Source organism: Marmota monax, unplaced genomic scaffold (genome assembly GCF_021218885.2).
Source record: "Marmota monax isolate L192 unplaced genomic scaffold, Marmota_monax_Labrador192_F-V1.1 WCK01_AAM20220418_F8-fsc00036, whole genome shotgun sequence".
NCBI lineage: Eukaryota > Metazoa > Chordata > Mammalia > Rodentia > Sciuridae > Marmota > Marmota monax.
Window position 1 is genome coordinate 3,826,503 of NW_026694491.1, and position 17,761 is coordinate 3,844,263.

At 37.9% G+C, this 17,761-nt stretch overlaps 1 protein-coding gene across 4 annotated transcripts in view; it reads right to left on the reverse strand.

Annotated features, from left to right (window-relative positions):
- The window catches only part of Cfap54 (cilia and flagella associated protein 54), a 295,409-nt gene that overhangs the window by 274,918 nt on the left and 2,730 nt on the right, over positions 1 to 17,761 (reverse strand). For 3 of the 4 annotated variants that reach the window (XR_009224446.1, XM_046419397.2, XM_046419399.2), the window contains exons 2-4: positions 4,416 to 4,521; positions 2,173 to 2,316; positions 279 to 450 (exon numbers count right to left, since the gene is read on the reverse strand). Coding sequence is in view for 2 of the 4 variants with exons in the window: in XM_046419397.2 (XP_046275353.2) it covers positions 279 to 450; positions 2,173 to 2,316; positions 4,416 to 4,521 (422 nt within the window). In the remaining 2 variants the exon portion in view is untranslated. Of the gene's footprint in view, positions 1 to 278; positions 451 to 2,172; positions 2,317 to 4,415; positions 4,522 to 17,761 lie in introns of those variants that run through there. The other variant, XM_058571287.1, reaches the window with a different exon arrangement.

Here is a 17,761-nt window from a genome sequence, read left to right on the forward strand (position 1 = left end):
TTGCCTATTTATTAACTGTGGTCTCTGCTTTTGATATGCACAAAACTGATTATCCCCTCAGTCTCTGACCCTTCCTTCAATGGGAAACCTAAAAACATGTATTAAAAGTCCCTGTTTATGAGGATAAACTAAATGTAATACAAATGATTTTAAAAACCTACCACCATCATATCATGAAATGCATGTTTTAAATCACAAGGCAATAAGTTACTATCAAACCTGGCATTTAAATAGCTTTCTGAGAGAATCAATGGAAAATAAAACAGATTGGCACATACCGTTGAAGATAATCCAACAAAGGTGATCTTGTGGCAGAGCTACCTCCATGATGAGCCTTAAGGAGAACAAGATAGACAGACACTTGCTCACAGATTCTTTATTCTGCAGGTTGACATCAGCATCACAGAGCAGCTGGTAATTGCAAATATTTTTGGCACTCAAAGCATGAAACTGAAATATATGGAAAAATATAAATAAGAATATGAATAAGGTTCACACAACCCAGGAAAGCATTTCTCAAAATATAAAAAATACAGAAACAATTAGGCTTAATTAGTTTAATATATTAGTATAGAAATATAAATTCCTTTAAAACCTCCATTTACTTAAGCTTTCCTTAGTCAAATCAAAAGGGAAAAAGCACAAAATATTTATTATCAAGAATATAGAATTAGGGCCGGCGCTATAACTCAGTGATAGAGCGCTTGCCTCACACAGGTGAGCCACTGCATTCCATCCTCAGCATCACATAAAATAAATGAATAAATATATTGTGTCCATCTACAACTAAAAAAAATATTTAAAAAAAATAGAATCAAATCAATTTCTGTAAACTCACCCAATGTCATTATAATCTACCAATGCAGACATGATTGTCACCATTCACACGATCCATCCAGCAAATGTTGATTGTGCGCTTGTTTGCCACACTCTGCTGAGCAAGAGGGACTCAAAGATGAGAAAGAAAGAGCTCCTGCTCTCGGCAGAGGAAAAGTGTTTCAGGCACACGCAACATTAGGGATGCTTAAAGAAACTACTATGATCACTAAATTCAATGTCTTTTGTGAGTTTTGATAAAAAGATTTACGATAAGAGAGGAGACTATGGGGGTGGTGAGTTCTATGTCATTCCAAAGAATTTAGACTTTAGCCCAAGGGCAAAGTCAAAAGGCAGTGAAATAAAGTGATTCCATTTATCCTTTAGAAATTAATTCTGACAAGTGTGAAAATGAATTGCAGAGAGAGTGAGAGCTACATATACAGGGAGGATAGGGGAAACTTTTGCTTTCAGTTCTCCTCCCAAAGGAGTGCTACCCTCCACTGCCTAGTACTCTCATCTGTATGCCCTACTGCACAGCCAAACGGAACAATTCAGTGGTTCCCCAACACACCTTGAGAACTCATTATTAGCCAGCCATACCCTGTTTCTAAGGTTTAAAATAATCATCAAATTTGGAATAACATAGATTTGGAATCAGACTTGATCAAACACCAAACTTGCCCATTGCTTTGAGTGGGTTTGGCTGGCTTCTTAATCTCTGATAAACTTTCTAAATTTCTAATAAGTTTCTTCATCTGCAAAAAAATTTTAAAAATGCCCAATAGTTCTACCTTTTAGTATTGTAATGAGACTGCAAGATGGTAATTGACACATGCATTTACAGTACCGAGCACACCGTAATTGCTCAACTGGTGGATTAATAATAGCAGTTAATATAATATTGGTATAATAAAAATAAAGTATACAACTATATATCAAAATATCTATATTTGAGTTCAAGAGCCACTTTTTTATACTAACTATGTAATCGGCTTTATTTTTCTCTTCTGTAAAATAGGGTAATAACAATATCTAACTCATAAAGTTATTGTAAGGATCAAGTATGTTTTCCAAGACACTTTGTTAACTAAAAGTACTCTACAAATAGAGTTATAAAAACAATAAGTGTCTGCTAGATGAATGAATTATTATACTGACACAATCTCTAAGGTATCATTAACAAAGTTTAATGAGTTCACTTTCTCATCCAGCCTGGAAAGCATTTATTAAGCACCTTATAGCACATGGCCAGATGCCATACTAAGTGAAATGAAATTAGAGGCTGCCAACTAAACTAATAATTACAAAATTAATCATAAAATGTGACTATTTTAGCTGTTTCTTTCATCTTACTGTAAGTGCAGCAGTTTTATCTCCAAAGCCTTTTGGAAAAAAGACAGTTTTGAATTTTCTCGCATCTGCTTTATCCTCATCAAAATTGGTACAAAACTGCTGAAGATATCTTCCATAGCACTGCCAAAGAGCCAGTTTGTATTCCTAAAGCAAAAAGAGGACTTGATTAAAGTTCAAAAATATCATTTTAAGATTAACATTCATATTATTCTTTAGAGTATAAATGTTACTTATCACTATCACTACTTTTACTACCATCACCATCGTCCAAGCACTGCACTGTGCCATTTGTATGTTATTATCTCATTTAATTCTGCTAACAAGCCAACTGTGACATGGGACCATCAAGATCACAAAGATGAGAATACTTACTTTGTGTATGGTAAAATCTACATACACTCGAAATCCAGTATCACCAGACAGTAGTAACCCACATACACTGAGAAGGAGATAAGAAGCCTTAACATCCTAGTAAAGCTGGAGAGAGGGAGGGGTGAACGCTGCATCAGGACAGACATGCTTCCTTTCTGTCCCCCATGGAGTAGAAATGTCCTGGGAGTTTCTAGTAGGGAACATGAGCAGTGCTCTAAGGACGAATCTGTTATGGTCCTTCCTCATTTTCGTCGCCTGCTTCTGTGCCTTGGGAAAAGCAACTGCCCTGGGTGTGAACTGCCTGTCCATCTACCTAACCCCTTGGGAGGCATCCATGGCCAAACACTGTTCTGTTTATATTCCTGTTAATTTGGTTGTTATTTGCTCCCTAATTCTGAATCTTTCCCATTCTAACTTTATTCAGATAGTAAATTCAAATACATTTAAAATAAGAGTATTCCACAAGATGATCTTTATTAAAATTAAAATAATCTATACAATTCAAGTTCATTTTCAGGACTATAAAGACCTTCAGTGGCCAACTCTCCCATCAGTGAAAAGTAGATAAAACATTTTCTTTGCTCCTTTTATTTAACAATGCCTTCTCTTCTCTAGGCCTTTCTGCCAGAGATATTGAATCCTTAGCTTCTAACAACCCTAACCAACTTGCTTTATCAACTTCTGACATACATCTTCCTCATATCTCCACAAATACCCTCTCCACCTTCCTTTACACCCCTTAAGCAACTTCTGAGAAGTTCAGCTGTGAAGATGGAGGTGGACTCCCTTCTAATTCTCATCAAAACTGTTATTTCACTTCACATGAATATAGCTTACAAATAGAATCTTACCTAGATGGGTTTGTTGTTGTTTGCTTGTTTTATAGTTTTCCAAACCCTGTATTTGCAAGTTTCTAAGACCATGGTCCATTAACATGGGACTAAGATTATCTCTGATTTAGGCAGAGGAAAACAGATATTAGTTCTTTATTATGAAAGTTCTTCCACATCTTATCCTGTGTTTGGTGAATTTGCCTCCCAGACCAAAAGGATTGAAGTTATGAAAATATAAATGGAGGAAGAAAATTAAGTTGACAAACCAAAGATTGAGGAAACTGAACTGTCCATATTGGGCCTCTATCCTTCTAGATAAAGTAACTCTTAGTCTAACTCTTCATATAATTTAGAATAATCTGGACCTATGCCAGAGCTTAAGGAGAAAATTCACATTATGATTAACTAACAACCCAGCCATAGCATGGTCCTATCAAATCAAGTCCACAGGTCCACAGCATTCCAAGATCCAGACATTCATATGAAACTAAAAATAGGGCACAAACTCAGTTTGGAATAAAATACTGAGCAGAAAGTAGGGCATGTATGGAATGACACCTATAATCACATACAGCAAAACATCCAAATGCTCAGTTATTTAAACAGGACGCTGGGCAACATAACAGCAAGGCCAGTAGCTATGAAGGCTGTCCCCTGGGCAAGGCCAGTATGTGGAAAAACAACAGGAAGTGGTGTCTGGGCTCCTTTGTATAAGGTGGAACATGATGACTCAGCACTTCCTGTTGTGCACCTACCACACCCTCTGTTAGACCTGCTAAGCTCCTTCCCATCCCCAGCCAGGCTCCTGTCCTTTCAGGAACCTCTTGTCCCTGGAGAATTTTAACTACACAATTAAAAAGCAAACACATTTTTGTTGTTGTTGTTGTTGTTGTTCTGGGCCTCACTAAAATCTTCATGTATTCACATATTTTTTTTCCCAAGGAAAAAAAAATCATGTATAATAGGGATGGTATTATATCAAGTAATAATTAGCCAGATAAGTTTCATCTGGGCTCTTTTTCCTCCAGCCACACTTACTTTCATTTGACAAAGGCTATCTCCAACCTTCAGAAGCTTTTCATTGTAATAGTCATCTGGCAGCCGGGGGGCGTATTTGGTCCAGATATTAAACAAAGAGGTGGCACTGTAAAAATCATAAAATAAAACAACATCTTCAAAGTCAGCTGGAAACCTCAATTAATTAGTAAGCAATTCCTAAAACTTACCTTGTGCTGAGTGTTTCCAATGTGTCTAATTGTTAATAATAAATATATGGTTAAAATTATTACTTTCTATGTGCCAGACATTGATGGAAGCTCTTGACATGCATTTTTTATACACTTTATTTTAGAGCAGTTTTAGGTTTACAGCAAAATTGAAAATACAGATTTCCCACATATCCTCTGCCCCCACATATGCACAGCACCCTCCCCATCAACATCCACCACCAGACAAATGATGAGCCAATATTGACACATCATTATCACCCCAAATCCATGGTTTACATATTCAACATTATCATAGAAAGCAGTTTTACCACCCTAAAAATCCAGCGCTACCTCTATCTATCCCTCCCTTCCCCTTTATTTTTACTGTCTCCATAGTTTTCCCTTTTCCTGAATGTCATCCATATGTAGCTTTTTCAGAGTGACTTCTTTCATTTCTTGATGTGCATCTAAGTTTCCTCCATGTCTTTTCATAGTTGATAACTCATTTCTTTTTAGCACTAATATTTGTTATTTTTTTATTTGTTTTATTTTTGCACTCACTTTCTAAAGGACAGCTTGGTTGTTATGAGTTTTGGCAATTATGAATAATATTGTTAAAAACATCCATGTGCAGGTGTTTATATGGACAGTTTCCAAATCCTTTGAGTAAATACCAACTGGCATAATTTCTGGACCACAGGGTAAGAGTACGTTTAATCCTATAAGAAACTACCAAATTGTCTCTCACAGTGTTGCCTATTTTTCATTCCCACCAGCAACCAATGTGTTGCTTCCACATCTCCACATTGTTGCCAGCATCTGATGTTGTCAGTGTTCTGGATTTTAGTTTTTCTAATAGGTATGTAGGATATCTCATTATTATTTGTACTTCTCTGATTGACAAGACATAGACAATCTATTTGTATGTTTATTTGCCATCTGCATATCTTTTTTGGTGAGATGTCTGTTAGGGTCTTTGATCCACTTTTAAAAACATGTTGGTTTTATTTTTCTTCTTGTTGAGTTTTAAGAATCTGTTGTATATTGTGGATAATAGTCTTGTATCAGATATGTCTTTTGTATATATATTCTCCAGTTTATGAAATATCTTTTTATTCATTTGTTTGTTGTTTGTATTAGGGGTTGAACCCAGGAGCAATCAACCACTGAGCCACATTCCCAGCCCTTTTTTGTATTTAGAGACAAGGTCTCACCAAGTTGCTTAGGGCCCCACTAAGTTGCTAAGGCTGGCTTTGAACTCACAATCCTCCTGCCTCAGCCTCTTGAGCCACTGTGATTACAGGCATGTGCCACTGTGCCGGCTCTTTTTATTCACTTTTACAGTGTCTTTCATAGAACAGAAATTTTTAATTTTAATGAAGTCTAAATTATGAATTCTTTCTTTCATGGATTGTGCTTTTGGTGTTGTATAAGAAGTCATCACCAAACCCAAGGTCATCTAGATTTTCTTCTGTTATCTTCTAGGAATTTTATAGTCTTGAATTTTACATTAAGTCACATGATCCATTTTGATTTAATTTTGTGAAGGCTATAAGGTCTGTGTCTAGATTCATTTTTTAGCATGTGGTTGTCTAATTTTTCTGGCAACATTTATTACAAAGACTATTTTTCTTCTCCATTGTATTGCTTTAACCCCTTTGTCAAAAATCAGCTGACTATTTATTTCTGGGCTTATGTATTCTGTCCCATTTTTCATTTGTCTATTCTTTCACCAATATCACACTTGATTACCATAGCTGTATATAAATCCTGAGATGGTGTGGTATCAGTCCTTCAATTTGTTCTTCTCTTTCAATATTGTGTTGGCTATTCTTTTGCCTACATGCTTCCCCCCCGCCCAATTCATCTTCACAACCCCAAGATGAGAAATAAACCTAAGAGAGGAAATAATAATAACCCTGAGGACAAGGACCTCAATGATATGTTCATCTGCTCAGCCACAGTATAGTAAATGACTAGTACATGTTGAGAGCCACTGCCGAAGGGGCCCCAGCAAACTTCCAGCTGCCAGCAAACTTCCAGCTGCCGGCTGATGATTGGCTCACAGCGGCCCCAGCAACATCTAGCTGATTGGCTCCTCGGCCCCAGCAACATCTAGCTGATTGGCTCCTCTGCGGTGATGCTCATTGGGCTGTTTCCCTGCCCTTTCAGACCACGGAGCTGCTCATTGGGGGACTTTTTTGGCTCCGCCCACGTGACCCAGCCAATCGGCCTCAAGAGCAGGAGGATTGTGGGAGGTGGAGAGAAGCTTGTGTGGGAGAGAGAGGCTTGTGGAAAGCCGGTGGTGGCAGTTGAGGCTCTGAGGGTTTTTCCTGAGAGGCTGTTTTGTTTGGCGTGTGTGGTTCTAAAAATAAAGTTAGTTTCTTTTGACAAGTGGCTCCTGATTGTGCCCAGCCAGACTGCGGCATTTGGTGGCTCACACGGGGAGCGACTGAGGGTAAGTGAACTGCTCGCCCCTGAGGGCAGGGCGAGAGGATGGGTAGCCATTTTAAGATTCTTCTTTTGTTATTTTGTTTCACTTTTGTTTTAAGTTGCCTGTCCCTGGAGATGAGTGAGACAGAAGAAAAACCGCTCACATCTGAGGAACAGATAGGGAGAAAGGACGGATGGACATTTCAGGAGGCTATTATAATGATTTTGTGTTGTTCCAATTTTGTTTCACTCAGTTTCAGTTTTGTTAGGCGTTATCTTGTTGGGTTGTATTATAGTAGAAATACGGGATCAGAAATTAGTAAAAAACAAACTGAAAGAGTGTTAAGTAAATTATTAGAGGAAGGAGGCATCTCAGTAAAATCAAGAACAATCAGGGCATACGTTGATACAATACAAAAATGTAGCCCATGGCTTTTTAAGGAGGAGTTGTTAAATATATCACAATGGAACCATCATGGTGAAGATTTAAAAAGAATAGAAAAGAAAAGCCCAGGGACTCTGCCAGTTGGCACATTGCCATTGTGGACATTCATATCTTGTTTGCTTAGTCCAAAGCCTTCAGTTCAGACAAAGGTAGAGGAAGGAGAAGACATATTGATTCAAGTAAAAGAGAAGGTCTCTCAAGTTAGTCAGACAGAGGAAAAGATTCAAGTAAAAGAGAAGGCCTCTCAAGCTAGTCAGACAGAGAAAGAAAGTATAAAACAGAAAAAGCCATCAGGGGGAAAGTTACAACAGGAGACTGCTACTAACACCTTTCTATCACCAGAGGACGTAAGTGTCCAACTAACAAGGCCACCTCCATATGCTGGGAGGTCCCCAACCCCCGCAGTTGATAGTTGGGATCCTGAGACAAGATCTCAAATATTAACATGCCCTGTATTTGAGGCAGGAGGGCAGCGATTTTACCAAGTTTTAAATTTCAAAACAGTGAAGCAGCTAAAAGAGGCTGTAACAACCTATGGTCCTCAAGCACCCTTCACTGTAAGCATGGTCGAATCCATTAACAACTTGAACATGACGCCAGCAGATTGGGCTAATATGTGTAAAGCTGTGCTAAATGGAGGACAATACCTGTTATGGAAGGTTGCCAATGAGGAATTTTGCAAGGAGACGGCTAGGCAAAATGCAGCAGCTGGTTATCCTCAGAGAAATCTAGATATGTTGTTAGGAAAGGGACCTTATGAGGATCAGCAGCAACAAATTGCATATGATCCTGGCGTATACGCACAAATTGCTGCAGATGCAATTAAGGCATGGAAGACTTTACAAGGACATGGAGGTTTACAAGGTCAATTATCTAAGGTAATACAAGGAGCTAATGAACCTTATGCTGAATTTGTAGATAGGCTTATTCAAACAGCTACCAGAGTTTTTGGGAATACAGAACAAGCAATGCCATTACTAAAACACCTGGCTTATGAGCAAGCGAATCGTTGGTGCAGAGATATCATTAGACCATGGAAACATGAAGATTTAAACACATATATTAAATTATGTAGAGACATTAATGAACAAGAGCAAGTCGTGGCAGCTGCAGTAAAACAGGCTTTAGATGCCAGAGACATTAATGAACAAGGGCAAATTGTGGCAGCTGCAGTAAAACAGGCTTTAGATGCCAGGCCAAGAACATGCTACAATTGTGAACAAACAGGACATTTTAAAAGGAATTGCCCCATTGGAGGAGGGTTTAACAAAACTAGGTATCAAAGGAGTAGAATACCAGGTATTTGCCCATGATGCCGTAGAGGGAGACATTGGGCTAATGAATGCCGTTCTCAAACCACCATAGAGGGTACTCCATTATCAAAAAATGAACAAGGACCAGGTGTTTATCCACGATATCATGGAGAAAGGCATCGGGCTCCATTGCCAAAAAATGGACAGGGGGGCCCAATGCTCCGGGGCCCAAAACCACAAATATACGGAGCACTGGAGGAACCCAGCAACCCCATCAGGGTAGTGCCCAGGACACATTGTCCATCAGATCCCTCATCAGACAAACCAGAGGGAGCGCAGGGTTGGACATCTGCGCCTCCGCCAGAGCAGTACTAACTCCAGAGATGGGAGTTCAAATCATTCCCACAGGGGTGAAAGGACCTCTTCCCCAAGGAACAGTAGGCTTATTATTGGGACGCAGCTCTTCTACTCTAAAAGGACTTATGATAAGTCCTGGGGTAATTGATCCCGATTATGAAGGTGAAATAAAAATTATAGCCAGTTCTCCAAAGGGTATATCAGTAATTTCACCAGGAGATAGAATAGCACAGTTACTAATAATACCCAGCCTACATGATAAATTTTCCAGTCGTACTGTAGAAAGAGGTTCCAAGGGATTAGGCTCCACAGGTGTAGATTGGGCTATGCTTTCTTTAAATTTAGATTCTCGCCCCATGCTAAAACTAAATATTCAAGGACATGAATTTAATGGGCTACTGGATACAGGTGCAGACCTTAGCATCATCTCTTGTCAAGAATGGCCAAAACATTGGCCATTACAACAAGCCACTCAAACGCTTCGAGGCCTAGGAGTGGCAACTAATCTCCATAGAAGTGCAATGGTATTAGATTGGAAGGATCCTGAAGGATGTGAAGGAACTATACAGCCATATGTATTGGATCATCTTCCTATAAATTTATGGGGACGAGATGTCCTAGATCAATTAGGTTTGACATTAACAAATAACATCAACCAAAATGCACCCACTATTATGACTAGACAAGGTTTTAGGAAAGGAAAAAGATTAGAAAAACAAGAACAAGGTATAGCAGCACCAATACAAATAGATCAAGGAACAGAAAGACATGGGTTGGATTTTCAGAAAGGGCCACTGAGACAATAAAAATTACTTGGAAATCAGAAAGACCAGTATGGGTTCCTCAGTGGCCCCTGACTAAAGAAAAGATACAAGCAGCCCATGACCTGGTCAAACAACAATTAGCGGAAGGACATATACAACCTTCTGTATCTCCCCATAATACTCCCATTTTTGTCATCAAAAAGAAATCTGGTAAATGGAGATTATTGCAAGATTTAAGAGCCATTAATAATGAGATGGTTATTATGGGACCTGCTCAATTAGGGATTCCTCAGTTGTCTGCTTTGCCAAAAACCTGGTATGTTTTAGTTATAGATATTAAAGATTGTTTTTTTTCAATTCCAATTCATCCTGAGGATAGTCCACGTTTTGCATTTACTATCCCTGCACTGAATCATGAAGGTCCTGATCAGAGATATGAATGGAAAGTACTCCCTCAAGGGATGGCTAACAGCCCAACTATGTGTCAAATTTATGTTAACAAAGTAATCCAGCCACTTAGAAATCAAAATCCTGAACTACAAATATTTCACTATATGGATGATGTATTATTAGCACACAAAGATAAAAACACATTGCTAGAATGTTATGCCACACTTACAAACTTATTAAAAAATTATAATCTAGAGATAGCAATAGATAAAGTACAATTAAATTTTCCAATTAATTATTTAGGAGTTCTATTATCCTCAACCATGGTCCGTCCACCAAAAATTCAAATACGAGTAGATCAACTCAAATCACTTAATGACTTTCAAAAGTTATTAGGAGACATAAATTGGATAAGGCCTTATTTAGGTATACCAACAGGAGAGTTGGGACCTTTATTTGATATCCTAAAAGGTCCATCAGATCCAAATTCACCCCGAATGTTAACGCCTGAAGCAAGAAAGGCATTAAAAATCATTGAAACATATATGGAAAATATGCATTTGGATAGAATTGATATAAGTTTGCCTTTATTATTTATTGTACTACCAACAAAAAATATTCCTACAGGAGTATTTTGGCAAGAAGGTCCATTATTATGGATACATTTATCTTATTCTCCTAACACTATTCTTACTAGGTATCCTGAGGCTGTAGGACAATTAATACTCAAAGGAATAAAAGCAGCAAAGGGAGTGTTTGGAATTTCTCCCAATAAAATTATTACTCCATATACTATGAATCAAATTGATGAGTTAGCTAATGAGTTAAATACTTGGGCAATAATCATGTGCAAATCTAATGTTTCATTTGATAACCACTTACCATCTAATCCTTTATTGTATTTTTGGTCATTGCATCCTGTAATTTTTCCAAAAATGACAAGAAAAACACCTATCATGAATGCTCCAAATATATTCACTGATGGGTCAAATAATGGTACAGCAGCAGTAGTTACCCCTGATCAAACTTTTACATTTTTAGTACCCAAACAATCAGCTCAAAAGGTAGAGCTTAATGCAGTTTTACAAGCTTTTGTGATGTTTAAAGATTCTGTATTTAATTTATTTTCTGATAGTCAGTATGTAGTTAATGCTATAGTATCTCTTGAAGATGCTGGTAGGATTTCCCCTTCTTCTACTGTTTTCTCTTTGCTTTCCACTATACAAAGTCTAATCTGGGACAGAAAAGATCCATTCTTTATAGGACATATCAGAGCACATACAGGATTGCCTGGAGCCCTTAGTTTGGGCAATGATTTAGCAGATAAAACTACACATGACATACATATTTTCTCTACACTAGAAGAAGCTATAAATTTTCACAAAAAGTTCCATGTCAATGCTAATACTTTACAAAAGCATTTTAAAATAACTAAGGAACAAGCTAGACAAATAATAAAACAATGTCAAAATTGTGTGACCTTTTTACCACAAGTTAATCTTGGAGTCAATCCTAGAGGATTGATACCTAACCATATTTGGCAGATGGACGTCACACACTTGCCAGAATTTGGAAAATTAAAATATTTGCATGTTACAGTTGATACTTCTTCTGGATTTTTGATGGGCTCCCTTCATGCCGGAGAAAAAACTAAAGATGTTATAGCTCATTGCTTACAAAACTTTGCCACTGTGGGTGTTCCAAAATAGTTAAAAACAGATAATGCCCCTGGTTATTCTTCTACCTCTTTTAAACAATTTTGCTCAACATTTGGCATGACTCATATAACAGGAATCCCATACAATCCACAGGGACAAGGCATAGTTGAAAGAACTCATCAAACTATTAAAATGTACTTATTAAAGCAAAAAGAAGGAATTGGGAAGGGGTATATATTCCCCAAAGATAAACTTAAAATAACCCTTTTTACTCTAAACTTTTTAAATTTGGATTCATCAGGACTTAGTGCTGCGGAAAGGCACATGTGTCCAAAAAATGTGCATAAGCCCAAGGTACTTTGGAAGGATATTCTAACAGGACAATGGAAAGGTCCTGACCCAGTAATTGTCTGGAGTCGGGGGTCTGTTTGTGTGTTTCCACAGGGAGAACAGCAGCCGATTTGGATTCCAGAGAGATTAACCAAGGTCCTGACCCAGTGATTGTCTGGAGTCGGGGGTCTGTTTATGTGTTTCCACAGGGAGAACAGCAGCCGATTTGGATTCCAGAAAGATTAACTAAAGTGATTTCTACAGACCAAAAAGAAGATGATTTGGCTCAAATCCATAACAACTGATATCCAAAACTCCAGTTTGGCTATTCTTACATCTGCAACAGAACCAGGATGCTTTTTTCAATATCTATTTTATTATTGCCCTTTGCCATATCATGAAGTTCTATTTTGTTTTTTGAGCTCATACAGACCTAGGTTAATGTTTTGCTGATCAGTTCTATTTTTTGACTATAGAGTTTTTAAACATTGCAATGGAGATTTCACCTGTAAAAAGTTATAAGGCCTTTACTATAATGTTATGTGTTGTATGTATTATATTATGTGTGCACACTTGTGTTTTGTGTTATATGTTTGAATGTATGTATGTCCATATATCATATATGATGAGCGCTCATGATAAAATGGATCCAAATATTTTTTTTCACGTGATTTATATGGTTTAATTTAAATTGGGTAAACAACTGTTGAGGATTGTTTTAATATGTAAACAAAAAAGAAGGTTAACAGATCTGTTTGTTTACTTTCACCTTTCCTTTTCATTATATTTAATAATTCTCTTAAAGATAATGTAAATTGTTAAGAAAATTGTTTTCTTTTAGTGCCTTCTGTAATGTTACATAATTTTTTCTTTAGCCATTATTGCCAGAATTCCTATCTTCATCCCAGCGCCGGTGAAGACAATGTAAATTGTTAAGAAAATTGTTTTCTTTTAGTGCCTTCTGGAATGTTACATAATTTTTTCTTTAGCCATTATTGCCAGAATTCCTATCTTCATCCCAGTGCTGGTGAAGTCAAAGATAAAACCAATCTACAGCTTCTACAATAGCCATCACTGAACTGCTTGCAGAACTTGCCTGGACACATTGTGAGCTCACCTGTATGCATTGTGAACTATCTGTTGGTGCAGCGACTTGTGGTAGTGTTGGGGTATTTTTGCTGATGATGTCACCGGTGGTACAATTTTTCAAAGGAGCCCTCAATTGGCTTAATGTCATGGCATTTTGCATCCTCCTCTACTAGTGATGGTCTAAAATTTGGGGGCCAACAGAGGTGAGGCAAAGAACCTCACCCCCCCACTGGTGCAAAGGCCTATCCACAAGTATAGCTGTATGCTGGACCGGTAGTCAATGACGGGGATGATCCAATTGCAGTGGTACCAACCTAAGACAGGAGGCTGACGCCTAGAGGTCAGTTCATCCGATGACGGGTAAGGACCATATGTTGAATTGGACTGCCTAACAGACACGGTCCCTAAGCCACATGCTTGTTGTTTAAACAGAGAGGGGGAGATGTTGAGAGCCACAGCCGAAGGGGCCCCAGCAAACTTCCAGCTGCCAGCAAACTTCCAGCTGCCGGCTGATGATTGGCTCACAGCGGCCCCAGCAACATCTAGCTGATTGGCTCCTCTGCGGTGATGCTCATTGGGCTGTTTCCCTGCCCTTTCAGACCACGGAGCTGCTCATTGGGGGACTTTTTTGGCTCCGCCCACGTGACCCAGCCAATCGGCCTCAAGAGCAGGAGGATTGTGGGAGGTGGAGAGAAGCTTGTGTGGGAGAGAGAGGCTTGTGGAAAGCCGGTGGTGGCAGTTGAGGCTCTGAGGGTTTTTCCTGAGAGGCTGTTTTGTTTGGCGTGTGTGGTTCTAAAAATAAAGTTAGTTTCTTTTGACAAGTGGCTGCTGATTGTGCCCAGCCAGACTGCGGCAAGTACATGTTGAAAGAATGACTAATTAGGGAAATTTTTCTTGTTCTCATTTTATTCTCTTCTACAAAGAGCTAAGGGCTCCAATATCCAGTCAATCCATTTCAGGTTATGCATCCTTCCACCAAATGAAACCAAAACAAAGCATACAGTATTCTCGAAATGGTTTCTAGTCAGAGTTAAAAGGATAGCAGATCATTGTTTATTTTATTAATTCATTTAGTTAGCATTTATTCCTTCCCTCTCTCTTGGAATTTATAAATGTCTCTAGGAACAATCCAAATTTCCTTTAACAGTTGTCAAATCCATATCATAAATTTCTAGAAAATTGAATGTTGTGGGCTGAATGTTTATGTCCTCCCAATCCAAATTCATACCCTTACCCCCAGTGTGGTTATATTTGGAGAAGGGCCAATTAAGGTTAAATGAGGTCATGAAAGTAGAACCCTGCACTAATGGGATTAATGCCCTTATAGGAAGAGAAACCACTTTGCAATGCATGTACTTGATTCTGTTCCTCACCGTGTATTCTAAGAAGACTTTCAGCATCAAGCAATTCTTGGTCAAGAAACAAAAGCAAAATGATCCCCCAATGAATTCTGATAAAAACTGGTAATAAAATCAGGTACAACTCCAAGAAGAGACGTCGGTGAGGAACCAAGCTGTCTATAAAGAATTACACATGAAATGGCTCACACATTTATGCTATATCAAGATCATGATCATCTTATCAGATCAAGCTGAAAATGTCACCATGTCACAGTAGGGCATATTTAATTGGAATCTGGCCTTTCTTCAGCCATGAAGGTGCTGTAATACTGGTTTCAGTACTTAAAGGAAGGGGGTAGGGGAATCTAGACCCTCTCCAAGCTGTCTCAGAGGAAAGGCCATATGATGCCAAAGTAGCCTTCCACAAGCCAAGAAAAAAGCCCTTACCAGAAATCTGGGACTTGTCTCCAGAACTATAAGAAAATAAATTTCCCTTGCTTAGGCCAAGTGGTCTATGGTATTTTTGTTATGGTAGCCTGATCTAACTAATATAGACAGGACTCTAAACTTAGGGACTAAAGAACAATCTGATAGTCATGATGTCCATGCTGGGATATTAATGAAACAATCTCTACAGAAACCCGTCAATTCATTCATCTGGGTAATTAAATGATACTAATTGGGTCATTGAGTGAAGAACACAAAGCACTCCTGCCTTTATAAACCTCTTAATAATATTTTGGGGTAGAAAAATATATGTGTGTACCAGTAATAAATGATCATGCCAAATAAATAATGTGACAAATATAAACCAGAGAAGTTTTAAAAGGGAAATATATTTTGTTTGTTCATTTTTAACCTTTTGTACTTGGATTTGCTGCTCCATGAAATGCTTCAGGCTTAGAATAAATATAATGAATTCAAATATATAACCAGTCAAATATATAACCAGCTAGAATTCTTAAATTATGTGGATGAAATAGTTAATGCTTCCAAACCTTCCAGATGAGAAGTTTTGTTCTGATGATGACTAGGTTTGTTACTCATAAAAGAAAAAAAGCAGCTTTATCAAATCAATCAAGGTTATATAACAGGAAAAAGATTTTTTTAGTGACTCTTTAAGTTCAGGTTGAGGCTACTCATTAATAATGGCTTACATAATGATTAAACAAAATATAAAATACACTGTAGAATATATATCATTTAAAGACTTTGCATTGCTGATTGGTTATAGCTGTTACTGGATATTTAGATTGTTCTAAAATTGAAAACTGCAACTGTATAAACAGAATACCTAAATTTTATCTCCTTATAACAAAAATATTTTTTTAAAATGTTCACACAAATATTTAATGACATTGCTGTTATAATCAGAATTTAGATTTTAATGCTTACAAAAATTCTTATAAGAAACAAGTTTTGATTTTAAAAATAGTTGTCTGGGGCACGGGCAGGACCCGGGTTCGATTCTCAGCACCACATAAAAATAAAGGCATTGTGTTTTGTCCATCTACTAAAAAAAAAAAAAAAGATTCATATTCTCTCTCTCTCTCTATCTCTCGCTCTATCTCTCTCTCTCTCTCTCTCTCTCTCTCTCTCTCTCTCTCTCTCTCTCCTTTGGAAAAAAAAAAATAGTTGTCTGTCAAATACATTATCAAAGCAACTCCTACCTCTTGGGCTCTATGCTACCATTCTTGCTCCATTTAGACATGATCACCAAAACAATATTTTAAAACATAATTATAAGGTTAGTCTCTTACCACAAACTTCCTAATGATTTCCCACTGCATTTGGGATAAATGCAAACTCTTTAAAGTGGTGTCTAAAACATCCCAAAACCCTATCTATTCTTGTAATCTCAGTTTATACCATTGTACCTGAATTCACTATGTTTCTGCAAAATGGGCTTCTCTGTGTTCCTTAGGGTACCTGGCTCTTTCCTTTATGCTTGTTCCATTTATCTTTCTGTCTGATCAACTCTCAGGCACACTTCTAATCTCAGCTTAATGTCACCTCTCTTACCATTCATTTGAAAGCAGGTTGCCACCATATTCTCTTCAACTCTCCACTCAGATGTCATCTATTTTGATCATCTTACTGAAAATTGCAACCTCCTTGTCTCCAAGTCCACAACCTCTCCCCTTCTTTTTCTCGCCAGAGGTCACCAATTTCTAGATTACCTTAAAGAGTACCTATTTGGTATGTTTAATGTCTATTTTGGAATCTAAGCTCTAGGAGGGCACAGATTTTTGTCTGGTTCACTGCTGCATTCCCAGAGCCTTGTCCAATGCCTGGCACATATAAATGCCTGATAGTTCTTTCATAGTACTTTCTTGTGTGCTGACTTAATGACTCATTGAAAGTATCTCCCTCTCCAGTCTATCAACTCTTTGAACAAGATTCCTACATCTGTTTTGTTCACTGGGCAATCAGTGACTAGTGCAGTGCCTGGAACATAATGGGCACGCAATAAAAAATTGTTGCATAAATAAAATCACTAAACTATATGAGAAGCTGGTCTGGGCCAGTCCTTAACATTTGCCATTTTATTATACTATGTTTAAAGATGGGACAGTGTCCTTACAGATTGACCCAGGACTGTTTTCCTATCCATAATGTTCAGAATTACTAAAAATGCTAGGATAATAACCCTTGAATTCTTGCAATACCAAATATTTATTGAATGTTCACTATGACCCAACTCCCAGGTAGGTCCTGGTGGTAAAATGATGAAAAGCAGACCCACTATCCCAAGTCACCAGGGAACTTACATTCTGGGAGGGGAGCAGGCAATACACAAGAAAACAAATAGATTTAAAGATATATATATATATATATATATATATATATATATATATATGCATATTGAGTATATAGTGTGCCCTTCTTGGTCAATTCTGGGTTCTCATCTTCTTGGCCCACCAGCAGGATTTGCCACAGTGATCATTGCCTCTCCTTGAAAACTTTCTCTCCCTTGCTAGAAGTACGCCATACACACTCTGGTTTTCCTCCTTTGTCCTAGGCCACTCACTGCTCGCTTCTTTACAATCCTACTTGTCAGTGTAGGAATATCCCAGGGCTCAGTGCTTCACTCTCCTCTTCTGCATGTAGATTGCC